This window comes from Cataglyphis hispanica, chromosome 7 (genome assembly GCF_021464435.1).
Source record: "Cataglyphis hispanica isolate Lineage 1 chromosome 7, ULB_Chis1_1.0, whole genome shotgun sequence".
Taxonomy (NCBI): domain Eukaryota; kingdom Metazoa; phylum Arthropoda; class Insecta; order Hymenoptera; family Formicidae; genus Cataglyphis; species Cataglyphis hispanica.
Window position 1 is genome coordinate 272,596 of NC_065960.1, and position 13,618 is coordinate 286,213.

The 13,618-nt window shown below is 27.0% G+C and overlaps 2 protein-coding genes across 3 annotated transcripts in view; one reads left to right on the forward strand and one right to left on the reverse strand.

Moving 5' to 3' along the window:
• LOC126850766 (sodium channel protein Nach-like) overlaps positions 1-8,551 on the forward strand; it is a 57,297-nt gene extending 48,746 nt beyond the window's left edge. The window contains exon 9 of the mRNA XM_050594074.1: positions 8,075-8,551. Within this exon, the coding sequence (XP_050450031.1) occupies positions 8,075-8,201 (127 nt within the window). The 3' untranslated portion in view covers positions 8,202-8,551. The remainder of the gene's footprint in view (positions 1-8,074) is intronic.
• A 556-nt stretch (positions 8,552-9,107) lies between these two features.
• Positions 9,108-12,688, reverse strand: LOC126850764 (caspase-8-like). 2 transcript variants are annotated; one of them, XM_050594073.1, is made up of 7 exons: positions 12,576-12,688; positions 11,886-12,466; positions 10,639-10,901; positions 10,383-10,575; positions 9,973-10,098; positions 9,519-9,659; positions 9,108-9,428 (listed from the first exon to the last, which is right to left on the reverse strand). In XM_050594073.1, exons 2-7 carry the CDS (start codon positions 12,424-12,426, stop codon positions 9,217-9,219), a joined length of 1,476 nt encoding a protein of 491 aa, XP_050450030.1. In that variant the 5' UTR covers positions 12,427-12,466; positions 12,576-12,688; the 3' UTR covers positions 9,108-9,216. The 2 variants fall into 2 exon arrangements, with proteins under 2 accessions (XP_050450030.1, XP_050450029.1); XM_050594072.1 differs by having other exon boundaries at positions 9,519-9,674.
• Positions 12,689-13,618: the final 930 nt, after the last annotated feature.

A 13,618-nucleotide genomic window follows, 5' to 3' on the forward strand; every position in this document is an offset into this window, starting at 1 on the left:
TTCCATTCTTTGCTTTACAATGTAGCATGTACTTTAAGTTGTAAAGCAAGGTCCATCCTGCCTACCGGCGGGGTAGGTGTGGGACGGGGGCCGAAGATCCCCCTTGACTTCCGTCTCCCGGTGTGTATGTGTGTGCGTGAACGCGCGTGCTTCCTATCCATGCATGTACTTTGGTATATTTCAAACTTTTTTGTTAATAATTTTTTAATAAGCAACGAGCGACGATTAAATTACAAGAAAAAGTTACTCAGAATTATGTCCTTATCAACATATATCAAGATTATTGAAATCGGTGAAGACGGCGCTAATATACATATTTATCTAGAATTTTTGTGTTAACGCTGTTATTGTCTTTATACTCCATTTCCTCAAAAATTATTTGCACGGTGAAAATGTATAGAACCTAAAATGTTTATCTCTGTGACATCTAAAATTTTTGTCTAAAACATTTATCATTATTTTTCGTATTTATTGAGATAAACGTAAAAAATTATAATTTTTGGGGGTTTTTCATGATTTTTGAAAATAAATAGTCGTCCATGAAAATAAGTAGTCGTCAATTTTCATTATGATATTCATAATCAACGCGTCAAAATACGTAAGAATACTGAGTTTCAAAAAAATCGGGGGTGAGTACTTTTCGGAACTTTATCCGAAAATAAAGTCCCGTAGATGTGACATATCGACATTATTTTTTAATCTCATGCAATCTAATAACTTAGGATGTCTAATTAGTCATTTCACAACTAAAATTTATTTAAATTTAGTTATTGCAACATCATTTTGCTTCTTTTGGGATAGAATTGATCATAAAGTTGGTAATTAAATATATAAATAAAAATAATTTACATGCCTTTAAGGGGAAATTATTGTTTCGAAGATAAAAAAATACATTTTTTTGCATTTTATGAAAATATATCTTGTGAAGACTTTATCCTTAAATCTGCATAAAAAAATTTGGAAAATTACGAACGTTATAGCCTATTATTCAAAGCAGCGCGCAAATCAAAATCAGAAAACTCCTTCAAAATTTTATTACAATACAATACTGAAAATGATTCTAACACGTCCTAACGTAATCCAAGCAGTCATATGCATGTATTTGCGAAGTCTACTAGCCAGATTGCTCGTGCTTTTTCTTCAATGATCGTTCGAATCTTAGAAATTTACATAAGCACTAAAAAAGGTAAAAGTGACGTTTAGGAGAGGCACTCCAATGACCTTGACATATGTCAAGGTCATGACCCTGAATAACCTCCAAAAGGTTTTAACCGTCGCTCATTATTTATTAAAAAGTTATTAACAAAAGAATTTCTATATGCAATTTTTGGATACCATGTACATGAATAAAGCGTGAGTTGCTATGAATATGTATATATCGTATGTATGTATACAGGGTGTCCGAAAATTCGCACAACCTTTAAGGGAAGGTAGAGGGTGTTATTCTGAACAGAAAAGTCCTGTACCATTTTGCGATTTTCTCAATATTTAAGAAAATATTAATTGTAAAAGATCAGCCAACGAAGTGCCGCGAAAAGCTCGCGACTTGGTAGCGCTGCGCCCTGTACATAGGCAAACTGTTTCACAAACTAGAAAGTATTTTTCTTATGTATTTGGCGTTGCGACGCTACCGCGTCGCTTGATGTGTGACGCGCAACTTCTAGATCAAATTGAATATTTTCTCCTTCCAGGATATCTTGAATTTCCATATAAATGTAATCTTTATGATCCCATTATTAACACCAAACTAGATTCCCAAATTTTAATAATTTCCGATACTCTCAATTCTTTCATTTACCTCATTCAACCATTTAAATTTGACGCCTCTCATTATACTGATGATTCTAAGACAGAGTCTGATAATAAGGTTAGCTTCGCTGTATTCTCTCCGGAGTCTGGTTTAGAATACAAAGAAAGAATTAACAACAACAACACAATTTTTTGAAGCTAAAACTTTTTGAAGGTCACTCACGAGGTAATCGAGGTCAAGGTAATCTTGACAACATATGTCAAGATCGAGATCATCTGTCTCCCCTAAACGTCACTTTTACCTTAGTTTATCTAAAATTATTAAATTGTACTTGAAACTTTAAATGCTCAAAACTATATTTTTTTTAAACTGGCTTCCACAATTTTAGATGACCTAATAAGTCAATCAGCTTCAACAGATAGTTCAGCTGTAGTTACATATTCGCAATATGTCTTTTTCATCATTGGAACTAGCGGAATTAAGATATATTAACTTTTCAATTCTATTTCTAATGTAAGACTGACGATTTTTTGCTGAGTTTTTAAATAAATTTTTTACATGCCTTAAAATTATTAAAAATTAGTTCGTTTTTTGTAATTCTAATTCCAACGATAACTAAATATATGTAGACTAATAATCTTCTTCAAATTACTGAGTATTCAGATTTTATGGAAGCCGTAAATAGTGAGTTCCAATTGCACACATTACAGATCGGACACGACAATATTTCCCAATCGGACACAGACTCGATCGTACACAGGTCCAATCGGAAACAGGCTTGATCGGACACAGTTCCGATTAGACACATACTGTTGCAATCAGACACAGGCTCGGTCGAACACAGGCTAGGTCGGACACATTTTCGATGTGAGAAATAAATTGCGCGTGAACCCAACTTTGGGAAATAAAAAAAAAGTTTATATAAGACAGCACTTATCAATACATAGATTTGCGTTGAACCTCGCTTTGCGTGGAAAATTGTAAACCCATGTGAAATCTCACTTCGCATGAAAAATTATAAACTTCACTTTGCATGGAAAATTGTAAACCTCACTTCGCATTAAAGTGTTTCCATAGAGGCAGTATATTCCGTCTCTGCCTGCAGGGGAACTATCCACTATCCACTATCAGAAAACTAGACACATAGATTTAAGTTCAATCATTGGGCTGTGTCCGATCGGGACAGTGTTCGATCAGGCCTGTGTTCGATCAGATCGGTATCCAATTTCAACCATATGTGTCCGATCGAAACTGTGTCCAATCGGAACTGTATCCGATCGGGACTGTGTCCGATCGGGTTTGTGTCTGATCGGGAAATATTGTCGTGTCCGATCTGTAATGTGCGCAAACGGGACGATCCTGCCGTAAGGCAAAGCGCTTGGACACGTTGCGAACATTTTTGTAACTATCATAATTTTTATTATTTTTACTTGAAAAAATTACTAATTATAAAATATATATTATTATACAGGGTATTTGAAAAGAATGTGACCCCCTCCCCCTCCAATCTCCAGAAATACGCACTTTCACGGAAAATAACCCGAACAAAAATTATAGGGATCATGAAGGACTATCTTTTGGTGACCTTGAACTTGACTTTAAACTTGACCTTGAGGGTCAATTGAAGGTCAACTTTGATTTTTTAAATAGAAACTCTTTTTTTACCCCGGATTTAAAAAAGGCAGAAAATTTTACGTTCAATTATGTTGTTATATCAGTGGTCAAAGTGATCCCTAAGTGTCATTTGAAGGTCAAATTATTGGCAAATAATCATACAATATGCAACAGAGAGAGGTATCGAGTGAAACAGAGTTTATCCTTTTCTACGTGCACCTTTCCCCCAGTTCTTAAAAAAGGGCAAACGCTCGGTCTAGATATACTATGTCTATGGCTATGAGTTTGAATGAATGATTGCATTTTTTTGTTTTGTGTTTATTTTTAGTATCGAGCTTGTGTGAGAGAATATTGGTATGCAATTTCAAGACTTTGAATAGTTTATGGGCGTAACGCTTAATGGTAAAAAGTGTTTAGTTCTTATAGAGGGCATTGACATCCTAAACAAATCAACCAATCACAGTTAAATTTTCTAATTATCTTGTTAAAATGCTTGATTGTGATTGGTCGATTTGCTTATGGTCTTATCATTAGGACTAAAATTTTTTTACGTGCAATGGCCTTTAAAGTAACAAATATGATGGTTTGATTTTCAAATAATATATTTATTTACTTTAAATAAAATATTTTTTGATTAAAATTCAATTTTTTTAGTTAAACAGTTGTATTATTATATATAATAATACAGTTATATTATTATAACAGTTATATTCTTTCAATCAATATTTTTTTATTTAAAAGATTTATTATACTGCTTGTAATAATTAAAATAAAGCTTACAACAAGCTAGATAAAGTTAAATTGCATGTTACTGCATCTTTATAATCAAAGGGTAGCAGGATAAGTATGTGTATGCTGCCCCTGCACAAATCTCGTCGAGATTTTTATCATAAATTAGCAGTGATGTGAGAATGAATTTTGTTATGGGGGTTAAATTGAAAATCGAAGAAAACAAATTTTCTGTTTAATGGATAAAGCGATTTTGACAAAAAAAAATGTTATGAGGTTTAATGCGATGTTTGAAAAACAATTATGAAATTTTTTTTTCAAACGAAACCTGTTGAAAAAAATTTTCAAAATATTTTTGAATTTTTTTTTATGTGATGTATTTGAGATGCTACTACTACTTTTTACTAAAAAAATATCTTCGACTTATCTAGTATAACATATTTAATTTTCAACGATCGGAAATTATGCTGTCAATAATTGTCAGGATTTCTACAGAATTTAAAGAATGACAAGCTTCTTCAATTCGCCATTTCATATCTTCTTTTGTTGTTGGGCATTGCTGACAAAATAGACCTTTTATTCTCCTCCGAAGATATAATAAAAATCTAACAACGTCAAATCAGGTGACCATGCAATCCAAGCTATAGGGCCCACACGGTTGCCACTTTTATAGAAAGAGCTAATTAATTTTGCGTCTTGCAATTAATGAAAAATATGCCGAATAATCATCTCATTGAAACCACATGATCTGATGTGTCGCCAATGGTACATCTTACAACAGTGCATTTTTCAAAAATTGAAAGTGGACAAATTCCCATTTAAAATCTAAATGATCTTGATTGACCAACCTAAAACTTAAACCTGAGGTGTTACTGCAAATCTGTAGCAACGTTAAAATATCCGCCTTTAGAAATATTACAATGTAAGATTAGAGTAATGTTACGGTGCAATGTATTTGTAATATTGAAATATGCAGAACTCTTTAAATTCAATAGATAAACTTTGAGAATATCCAAGAGAGATAAAAAAAAATTTGTTGCAACTGTGTGCACAATCCGTTTGCATCCGAAATATCCAAATGTAAAAATTGTGGATTTACACAATTACAAAACTAGTTTTTTTTCATCTCTTTTGGTTGTCTTTATATATATTCTCAAAGTTTATCTATTAAAAGCTGAAGTATTTTGCATATTAGAAAATTATTATTATCAAATTTTTGTTATATAGAGATATAGAAACTAATAAACAATTTTTTATTTTCTAATTAACAGCTATCTTATTTTGATAAACCAATTAGTAACATAATTAAATAAATAATTAAATCTAAATAATTTACAAGTTTATTTAATAAAAGTTTATCAATATAATTGATAATGATTAAATAATTTAATTTAATTAAAAATTAAAATTTTATTTATATAGATATTAGAATTTGTTTTACATTTTAAGTGGACCATTAACGGATATTTTCAACTTTTTCAGACATTTATTTGTCCGATTTCTAAATAGTCAATCCAATATCTAAATCTGTGTTGAAGGTTTTATCAGACAAATTAAACTGATAAAAATATACTTTTAATCTTACTAGCCACTCTTTGCAAGCTTTAGCCCAGACAATCTACAATAGGTATATAGTAAGTCTTAAGAAATTGATCAATCACAATCAAATGTAAAAAGAAATCAATTGTTATTGGTAATTTTCTTATAGCTTATTACACTTATCGTAGATCCAGGCTTATGTAATTATTGTGACTAAAAATTAATTGCAAACCGCAACGGTCATCGCATAACGATAAACGAACGAATTAGCGAATTACCGAATACTATTTTTTGTAATATTTTTGGAATGTTGCTGTGCAACATTCTCATGAAATATTATAATTACGTGTTCCAATAATATCTCAAAAATATTATATTGCAACTTGCAACATTACTGCAAATATAATTGCAATTCTGCGCATTTGGAAACAATTGCAAGAGTTTTTTTAATCATGTCTCCATAATAAGTTAGATATTAAATTATTTTCAAACAAAAGTTACTTCTTTTTAAAAACTCTACTTAATGATATTTATATTGCCGTTTAAAATTTTTAAATTTCCCTTGATTTAAGGTATTTCCCGGCATTTCCCCAAAATAAAAGTATCATCATTAAAAACTTTAGATGCTTTTATGTTAAACATGTTTGTCCTAACTTCTAGCATTATCCCTTTACAAAATAAAAGGGATAAGTGATCTGAAACATGCTATATATTATTTGTTACTTCACATAATGCAATAAATAGTATTTACTGAATACTGAATAGAATATTGCAGTATGTATCTCGATTATTTCTAAACTGTTATATAATACAATATACCTTTATGATATTCTCAAAACATTCTCATCTACATATGTGCTATGTGGAAATGAACAACTTGAAAAATCTAATTAATACAGATTTATATACTTCGTCCAGCGAGAGATTTATCACGATCTGCACATAGATGAGCAAAGTAGAGAGAGCATGACGAGCTATTCAATACTGTATGTGTAATATATACGGCACGCTCGGGTCTGGAACTATTATCTCAACTTAGAAAATTGAACGGATGACATAATTTTGACATTTCAATGTGATATAAAATTGAAATCCTTGTAATATATTTCAATTACACTGCTAAATGTTTATAATTTATGATAATTTGTTTACAATGATATTAAATCCTTAATATCAATATATTTTTATTAGAGATCATTCTTATTGTAAAATTAAATTTTAAATTTTGAGATTGCATGTAAAAGAAAATTAGTACACAATCGAATTAATATCAAACATATATTAATATCACATTGTTCGATGTTCTATCTTAAAAATAAATAACTGCAACGATCGATGTTAGTATGTCAGATAGTCGGGAAACGCGTCACGCGTCACACGATACCCAATACAGCACTAAAAAATTGCATACATCTTACATTGAAATATTGTATATTGTTACATTGTAATATTGCATAGAAGTTGAAATATTTCTGCAATGTTACCATAAATCTGCAGCAACATTGAAATGTCCTTTTAAAAATATTATAATGTAAGATTATAGTAATGTTATAGTGCAATGTATTTGTAATATTAAAACGCGCGGTTGTTATAAATATGCAGAGTGCTTCAAATTTAATAGATAAACTTTGAGAATATAGAGAGATAATAAAGATAAAAGAGAGTTAAAAAAAAGAGATAAAAAAACTCGTTGCAATTGTGTAAGTTTACTGTCTGTTTGTATCTATTTGCATCTGACATATTCGGATGCAAAAAGATTATTGATTGAATTTACGCAACTAAAATGAGCTTTTTCTCACCTCTCTTGTGGATGTTTTTATATATTTTCAAAGTTATCTATTAAAATCTAAAATATCTTGCATATTAGAAAATTATTATCAAATTTATTGTGGTTTCCTTACACAGAAATAAAAATCTTGAAAACAATTTTCAATCCAATATCTGAATTCCCTCTATTCTGAGTTAAACAAGTTAAACCAAAACAATTATTATACTTTTAATCTTACTAGCCACTCTTCGTAAGCTTTATATAATCATTGTGACTAAAAATTAAATGCGGGATAGATGGCGCAATGTACGCCACATAGCGGTAAACGATCGAATTATAGCGATTACCGAATATTTTTTTGTAATGTTTTGGATTGTTGCAGTAACATTATCATGAAATATTACAATATACAATGATGTCTCAAAAATATTATAATGCAGCTTGCAAAATTGTAACTTTATTGCAATGTAATTACAATTGTTTTGTGCTGTATGGGTAGCACTGGCAAACTATATGAATAGTACGACGTGTGGGTAAGGGCTTTCTGGGCGGAAACGGAACAAGTGTGCCTGAAACGGACAAGTTTTTGTCCGATCCATATTCATGGTAGTTCTTTCGTTTCGGACGGAGTATAAATATATTCATTTTAATAATATTACTATTATATTTTGCAGTAACGGCATCAACATACGCAATCATAGTATAATACATATATTCTTCAATGATTTAGTCGGCTTTCAGTATCGACAATCAGTTAATTACAGTTGGCGTAATTTGTTCGGTAAGATAATGCTTGTGTAAAGAAGAAGAATAATTACATAAGAATAATAATATCTATTAATATTTTTAGCATCATTCGGCGGTTTACTTGGATTGTTTGCTGGTTTCAGCCTCATGTCAATCTTCGAATTTCTATATTATTTTGTAATACGCATGATAATTGAGGCATACTTCAATTCAAAAGAACACAGCAATGTACAATGACAGCAATGTACAATGTATTAATAAACTTGTACTAATAATACATTTAGAAATAATTAATATTTAGAAGTAATTGATAATAATTATAATTGTTGTCAGTAATTGAAATATCTTTTGCATGATTGCAAGAAAGACATATTTCAATTACTACATTGAATCATGCAAGAAAATAAAATTTAATACTATATATAATTTTGTATATATAAATATATGTAACAAATGTTCTAAATTTAATGCTTCTTATTAATATAATCCATAAGTTTTTTTTAATTTACAAATAAAATCTTTTATTTATATTTTATATATTTACAAATAGTTATAATTAACATATTTGGAAAATAAGATATATATATATATATATATATATATATATATATATATATATAATAATAAGATATGTATAATAAGATGTATAATAAGATATATATATATATATATATATATATATATATATATATATATATATATATAATTATAGATATTATAAACGTATTTATATTTTATAATAGATATTATAAATTTAAATTAAATATATATTTTATAAATATTTATAAAATGTGATAAATTCTCTTAAGAATACAATATAAACTTAAAATAGCATATTTTAAAATTTACAAATAAATTTTCTGCAAATCTTATTAAAAAATTTAACTCTTCTTTAAATTTATTATACATATTACAGTATTTGTCTTTTATCACTTTCAAAAATTAATTTTATATACAATATGTATGTATATATATATATATATATATATATATATATTATATCAATATATATGTGAATTTTTTTACATATGTACATATAGAAAAAAAAACTATTTAAAATGCATAATTGCTACTCAAAATGCAGGTTAATTATACTTTTTAATTGAAAGTCTGAATCTAAACGATCATTGCGTATTTCTGGCAATTGCACAACTTGAGTTCCTTCTATTTTACCGTTTCTGTTTTGCATAGATGTCATTACTTTTCTAACACACTCAGTGAAAGGTAATTGATTCCCATAACTTTTGAGAATTTCACAAACTTCTTGTATAAACCATGAACCTAAGTACAATAAATAATAAAATATTAATAGAAATAAAGAATATTAAAAGACTTAATTATATGCAAGATATATATAAAGTCATCATTTACCTTGATCTTTATGACGTACTGATACAAAACCTTGTATTGTTGACATAAATATAAAAAATTTTCTAAATTGACGAATATCTTCTGATATCAATGTATGAGAATCAGATAAACCATCAGTTGTTAAACAATTATTTATTCTTCCTGTGGAAATAAAATCTGATCTCTCTACTTTCAAATATTTACAGAGTAAAAATATATATATTAAGAAAAAAGGCATTAATTGAAGCATTTGAAAAATTTAAATTTCTACACATACCATATACCACGGTTTTGTATGTGTTTCAAGAATTCAAGTTTTTATATTTTCCAAAATTATAAAATTCTCATTATCAATATACAGAAAACCGTTTATAATTTTTTATTATGGATACAATTTTTAATTTTAATTAATTTTTCCAAATATTTTTTTCTTTCTTATTGCAATTTTCATTTTTATTTAATTTTGTTTTCTTACCACGTGTCTTTCCTTGACAAGCTTGTATGATAACAATTTTTATAACATCTTTCAATTCCATACAACAAACAGCTTTTTCAATTGCTTCCAAGGAAACTTCTTTTTCATCTGATGAAATTACACCTCCTGTAATGTAAATTTGTCATTCATGATTCGTTATAAATATAAAACATTAATAAAATATAAAAAATAAATGATACATTTGCACATTATGTGATACATATTGTTCCGTATATTGTGTATATTTCTCATCACTTTCATTTTATAAAACATACGTATTTTATGTATTTTAAGATGTAGAAATTTTTTCAAAAAAAAATCTATTGAATATATTGAATATATATCATAATTGAATATATTGAACATATCAACTATATTCAATATATATCATAATCATCTTCGATTCTTACCTCTATATCCATGACTTAAAATGCAAAGAAATAAACAATCATACTTGTTACCATAGTTCTTTGCAATATTTTTATTTTTTTCTAACATTTCTTTTTTCTCTAAATTTTCAAATATCTCTATTTTAAATCCAAAAGCTTGAAATGTTTCAGATAAATTATTACAATCTGTACTACTTCCAAATCGCGTGTCGTACTAAAAGAAAAAAAAAGTTATAGAATAAAATAATTTTTTTTGTACTAACTATTAATATAATACCTCTTTTCTAAAGAATATCTGATTTATAATAATACATAATCCATTATTAATAGGTTGTATTTTCTTTTTGTTATTTTTTTCTGCATGAAATGATTGTTCTAGAAAAATTGGATGAAGATAATTCTTGTCATTTGTTCCAAAATTTCCATGAGTATCAACAACATGCAATCGATTTTCAAATTTTTCCAAATCAATGGAAATTATTTTTAAATCTTCAAACTTTTTCAAATGTTTTAATAATTTTTCCATGTTATGTTTTTCATCTAAAATAGAACTATATTAAAAATTCATGATAATAAAATTCATATAATTAATTATAATGTTCACATTAAACTTATTATATCCTGTCTGATTCTATATATAATAGTGTTTTTTAATCGTAAAGATCATCTTTGCATTGTATGGATATTATTTCCAGATATTCACATATAAATATTATAATCTTTTGTAATAACAAATAAAAAAATATACATTGAGCCTATATTGAGTAAATGAAAATGAAAGAGTATTTATAATCACATGAAAGTGATTTAAACTTTTACTGATCTACATTTTATTACTTTAATAATGTAGCTTTGTCATAAGAATGAATTGCCACAGATAACATTAAGAAATTGCTAAAACTATTTGACTGTTATTTGAGAAGAAATGTAGGTAAAATTTTTAAAATCAAATTATTTTGAGTACCTATCAATTTTGCTAATATACAGTACAAAAATTATATAAAGCAATTTAATAATTAAGTTTTGCCTATAATTGCTTACTTTTTTTATTGTAAAATTTGATTAAATTACTTTATATAATTTTTGCATTGTTAATAAAAGTGACAGATTTCTTATTTCTTTCAAAACGATTTAATTTTTTAATACATTTGTTCTTAAATAATAGGCAAATAGTTCCTCAATATGCATTCGCATATGATTTGCCTCTTCCATATAATAACACTCAATGAAAAAAACTTTTTTTGCACTGTGATAGCACTAACATGACTTCGGTGGCAATAAGAATGAAATAGATACATCTCTAGCTTGCAAATTAACAGATGCAGATATATGTGAAACGATAAAGAATAATGCTTTAGTTTCAATGTCTTAATTGTTACCATGAATATATTTTGAAATGTTTACAACTAAAATATTTTTATCAATTTTATACTATAAACTTTCTATATTTCAAAATACACTTTTAGTTTATCTATTTGCATAAAAAACATTTTTTAAATATTAAATAATAAATTAAACATATACCTTTTGAAATTGTAATATATTTAATTTGCATCCAATATAGCATATGCAATTCAAGAAAATCTGTATCATCCAGTAATGATTCATAATTATAGTTATCAGATTTAATATAGTTTAATAACAATTTTTGCTCACTTTCATTCAAAGATTCACATAATCTGTATAAGCATTTTGCAACTACATTTATACTTTTTGAATATAATCTGAACTTTGGAACATATTGTAAATCTAAATCTTTAAAAGATATTCTTAATTTCCTTATTACTTCTTGATTATTTAGAATGCATAATGCTTCTAAAATTTTATCTTCCCAATTCTCTGGATGTTTCTTTACATAATCTATAATTATGTATGAATTTTTTGTTCTTGCTTTTTGAAAAAGATCAAAAATATCTCTAAATGCATTTGTATAATCTTCTATTATTAAAAATAACACAGAAATCTTCTCATCTATATCAAGATCTTTTTCTATCTGTCTTAAAATATTCAAGTTTATAACTGTCTTAGCTGTGTTATGGGCAATTGCATCCATTGAAAACGACATCACGAATTATATATCTTATTAATATAACGTTGCTGTTTACCTGAAATATATAACAGCAATTTTTAACAATTTCATTACGCTTTATACACAATTTATTTAAATCGTAATAACCATAATAATTTGTTTTTAAAACATAAAATTATACTTACAAAAAATAAAAAAACATTTTTTCATAAAAAAATTTATCTCTTAATTGCATACTACGAATCCACGTTTCAACAGTAAGGTCACTGTATTGGCCCCTTTGTTCTCGATGCTAACGATCGCCATATTGCTAGTTGTGCGCGGGCTTTAATTTGAATGATAATAGATACTAGTTAATATAGAAATCTATGTATGTCTAATTGTGAGACTTACAAAAGATGTCATGAGAAAAACTAATTTAATATTGCTTTTAATTCATAATACTATTTTATATATTAATGAATCTATACGATTAATAAAAATAGTAAATATAATATGATTATACACAACAAAAATATAAAGCGACAATAAACGAAAAAAGAATTATACAATAAAATATCTCATATTGAATAATACTTTATAAAATATAAATAAAATAAAACTTTATATGATAATTAAAGTATATACACTAAAATATCACTCGTATGATGTTAGTCGACGACTAACACTTTTTTAAAATAATTATGTGTGAAATCGATTGTATTTTGTTTGTAGATGATTGTAGTGCATTTATTTTCGTTTGTTAGTTTATAATTAATTTTTAATTAATTATTTAAAGTGTCGTCGGCTAACATATGATACATCATGTATATTATAAAATAAAAAGAACTCTTTTGTAGTCAATTGTATTTTGTTTGTAGAGTTTTGTAGTAGATTTAAAAAGTTTTGTAGTCTTTTCAAATTGTTTATAATTAATAAATAGATTTGTTGAACTATATATATATATATATATATATATATATATATATATATATATATATATATAATTACCCGACAAATCAATCAAGCTATTGCCCTCTGTTGTTGAACATGCCAAGTTCTAACTTGAAACTTGAGATTAGTAAACTTTGCTCTGATTGGTGAAATTCAATCCAATCTCAATTCTAATTCGTAATCTGATACAAGCTTTAGGTACGCATTCTCTTACACATGTAAGAGATAAATTTAAATATAAATGTAAAAAGTAAAGTTTTAACTTGATAATTATTTATTTCCATATATACAAAAT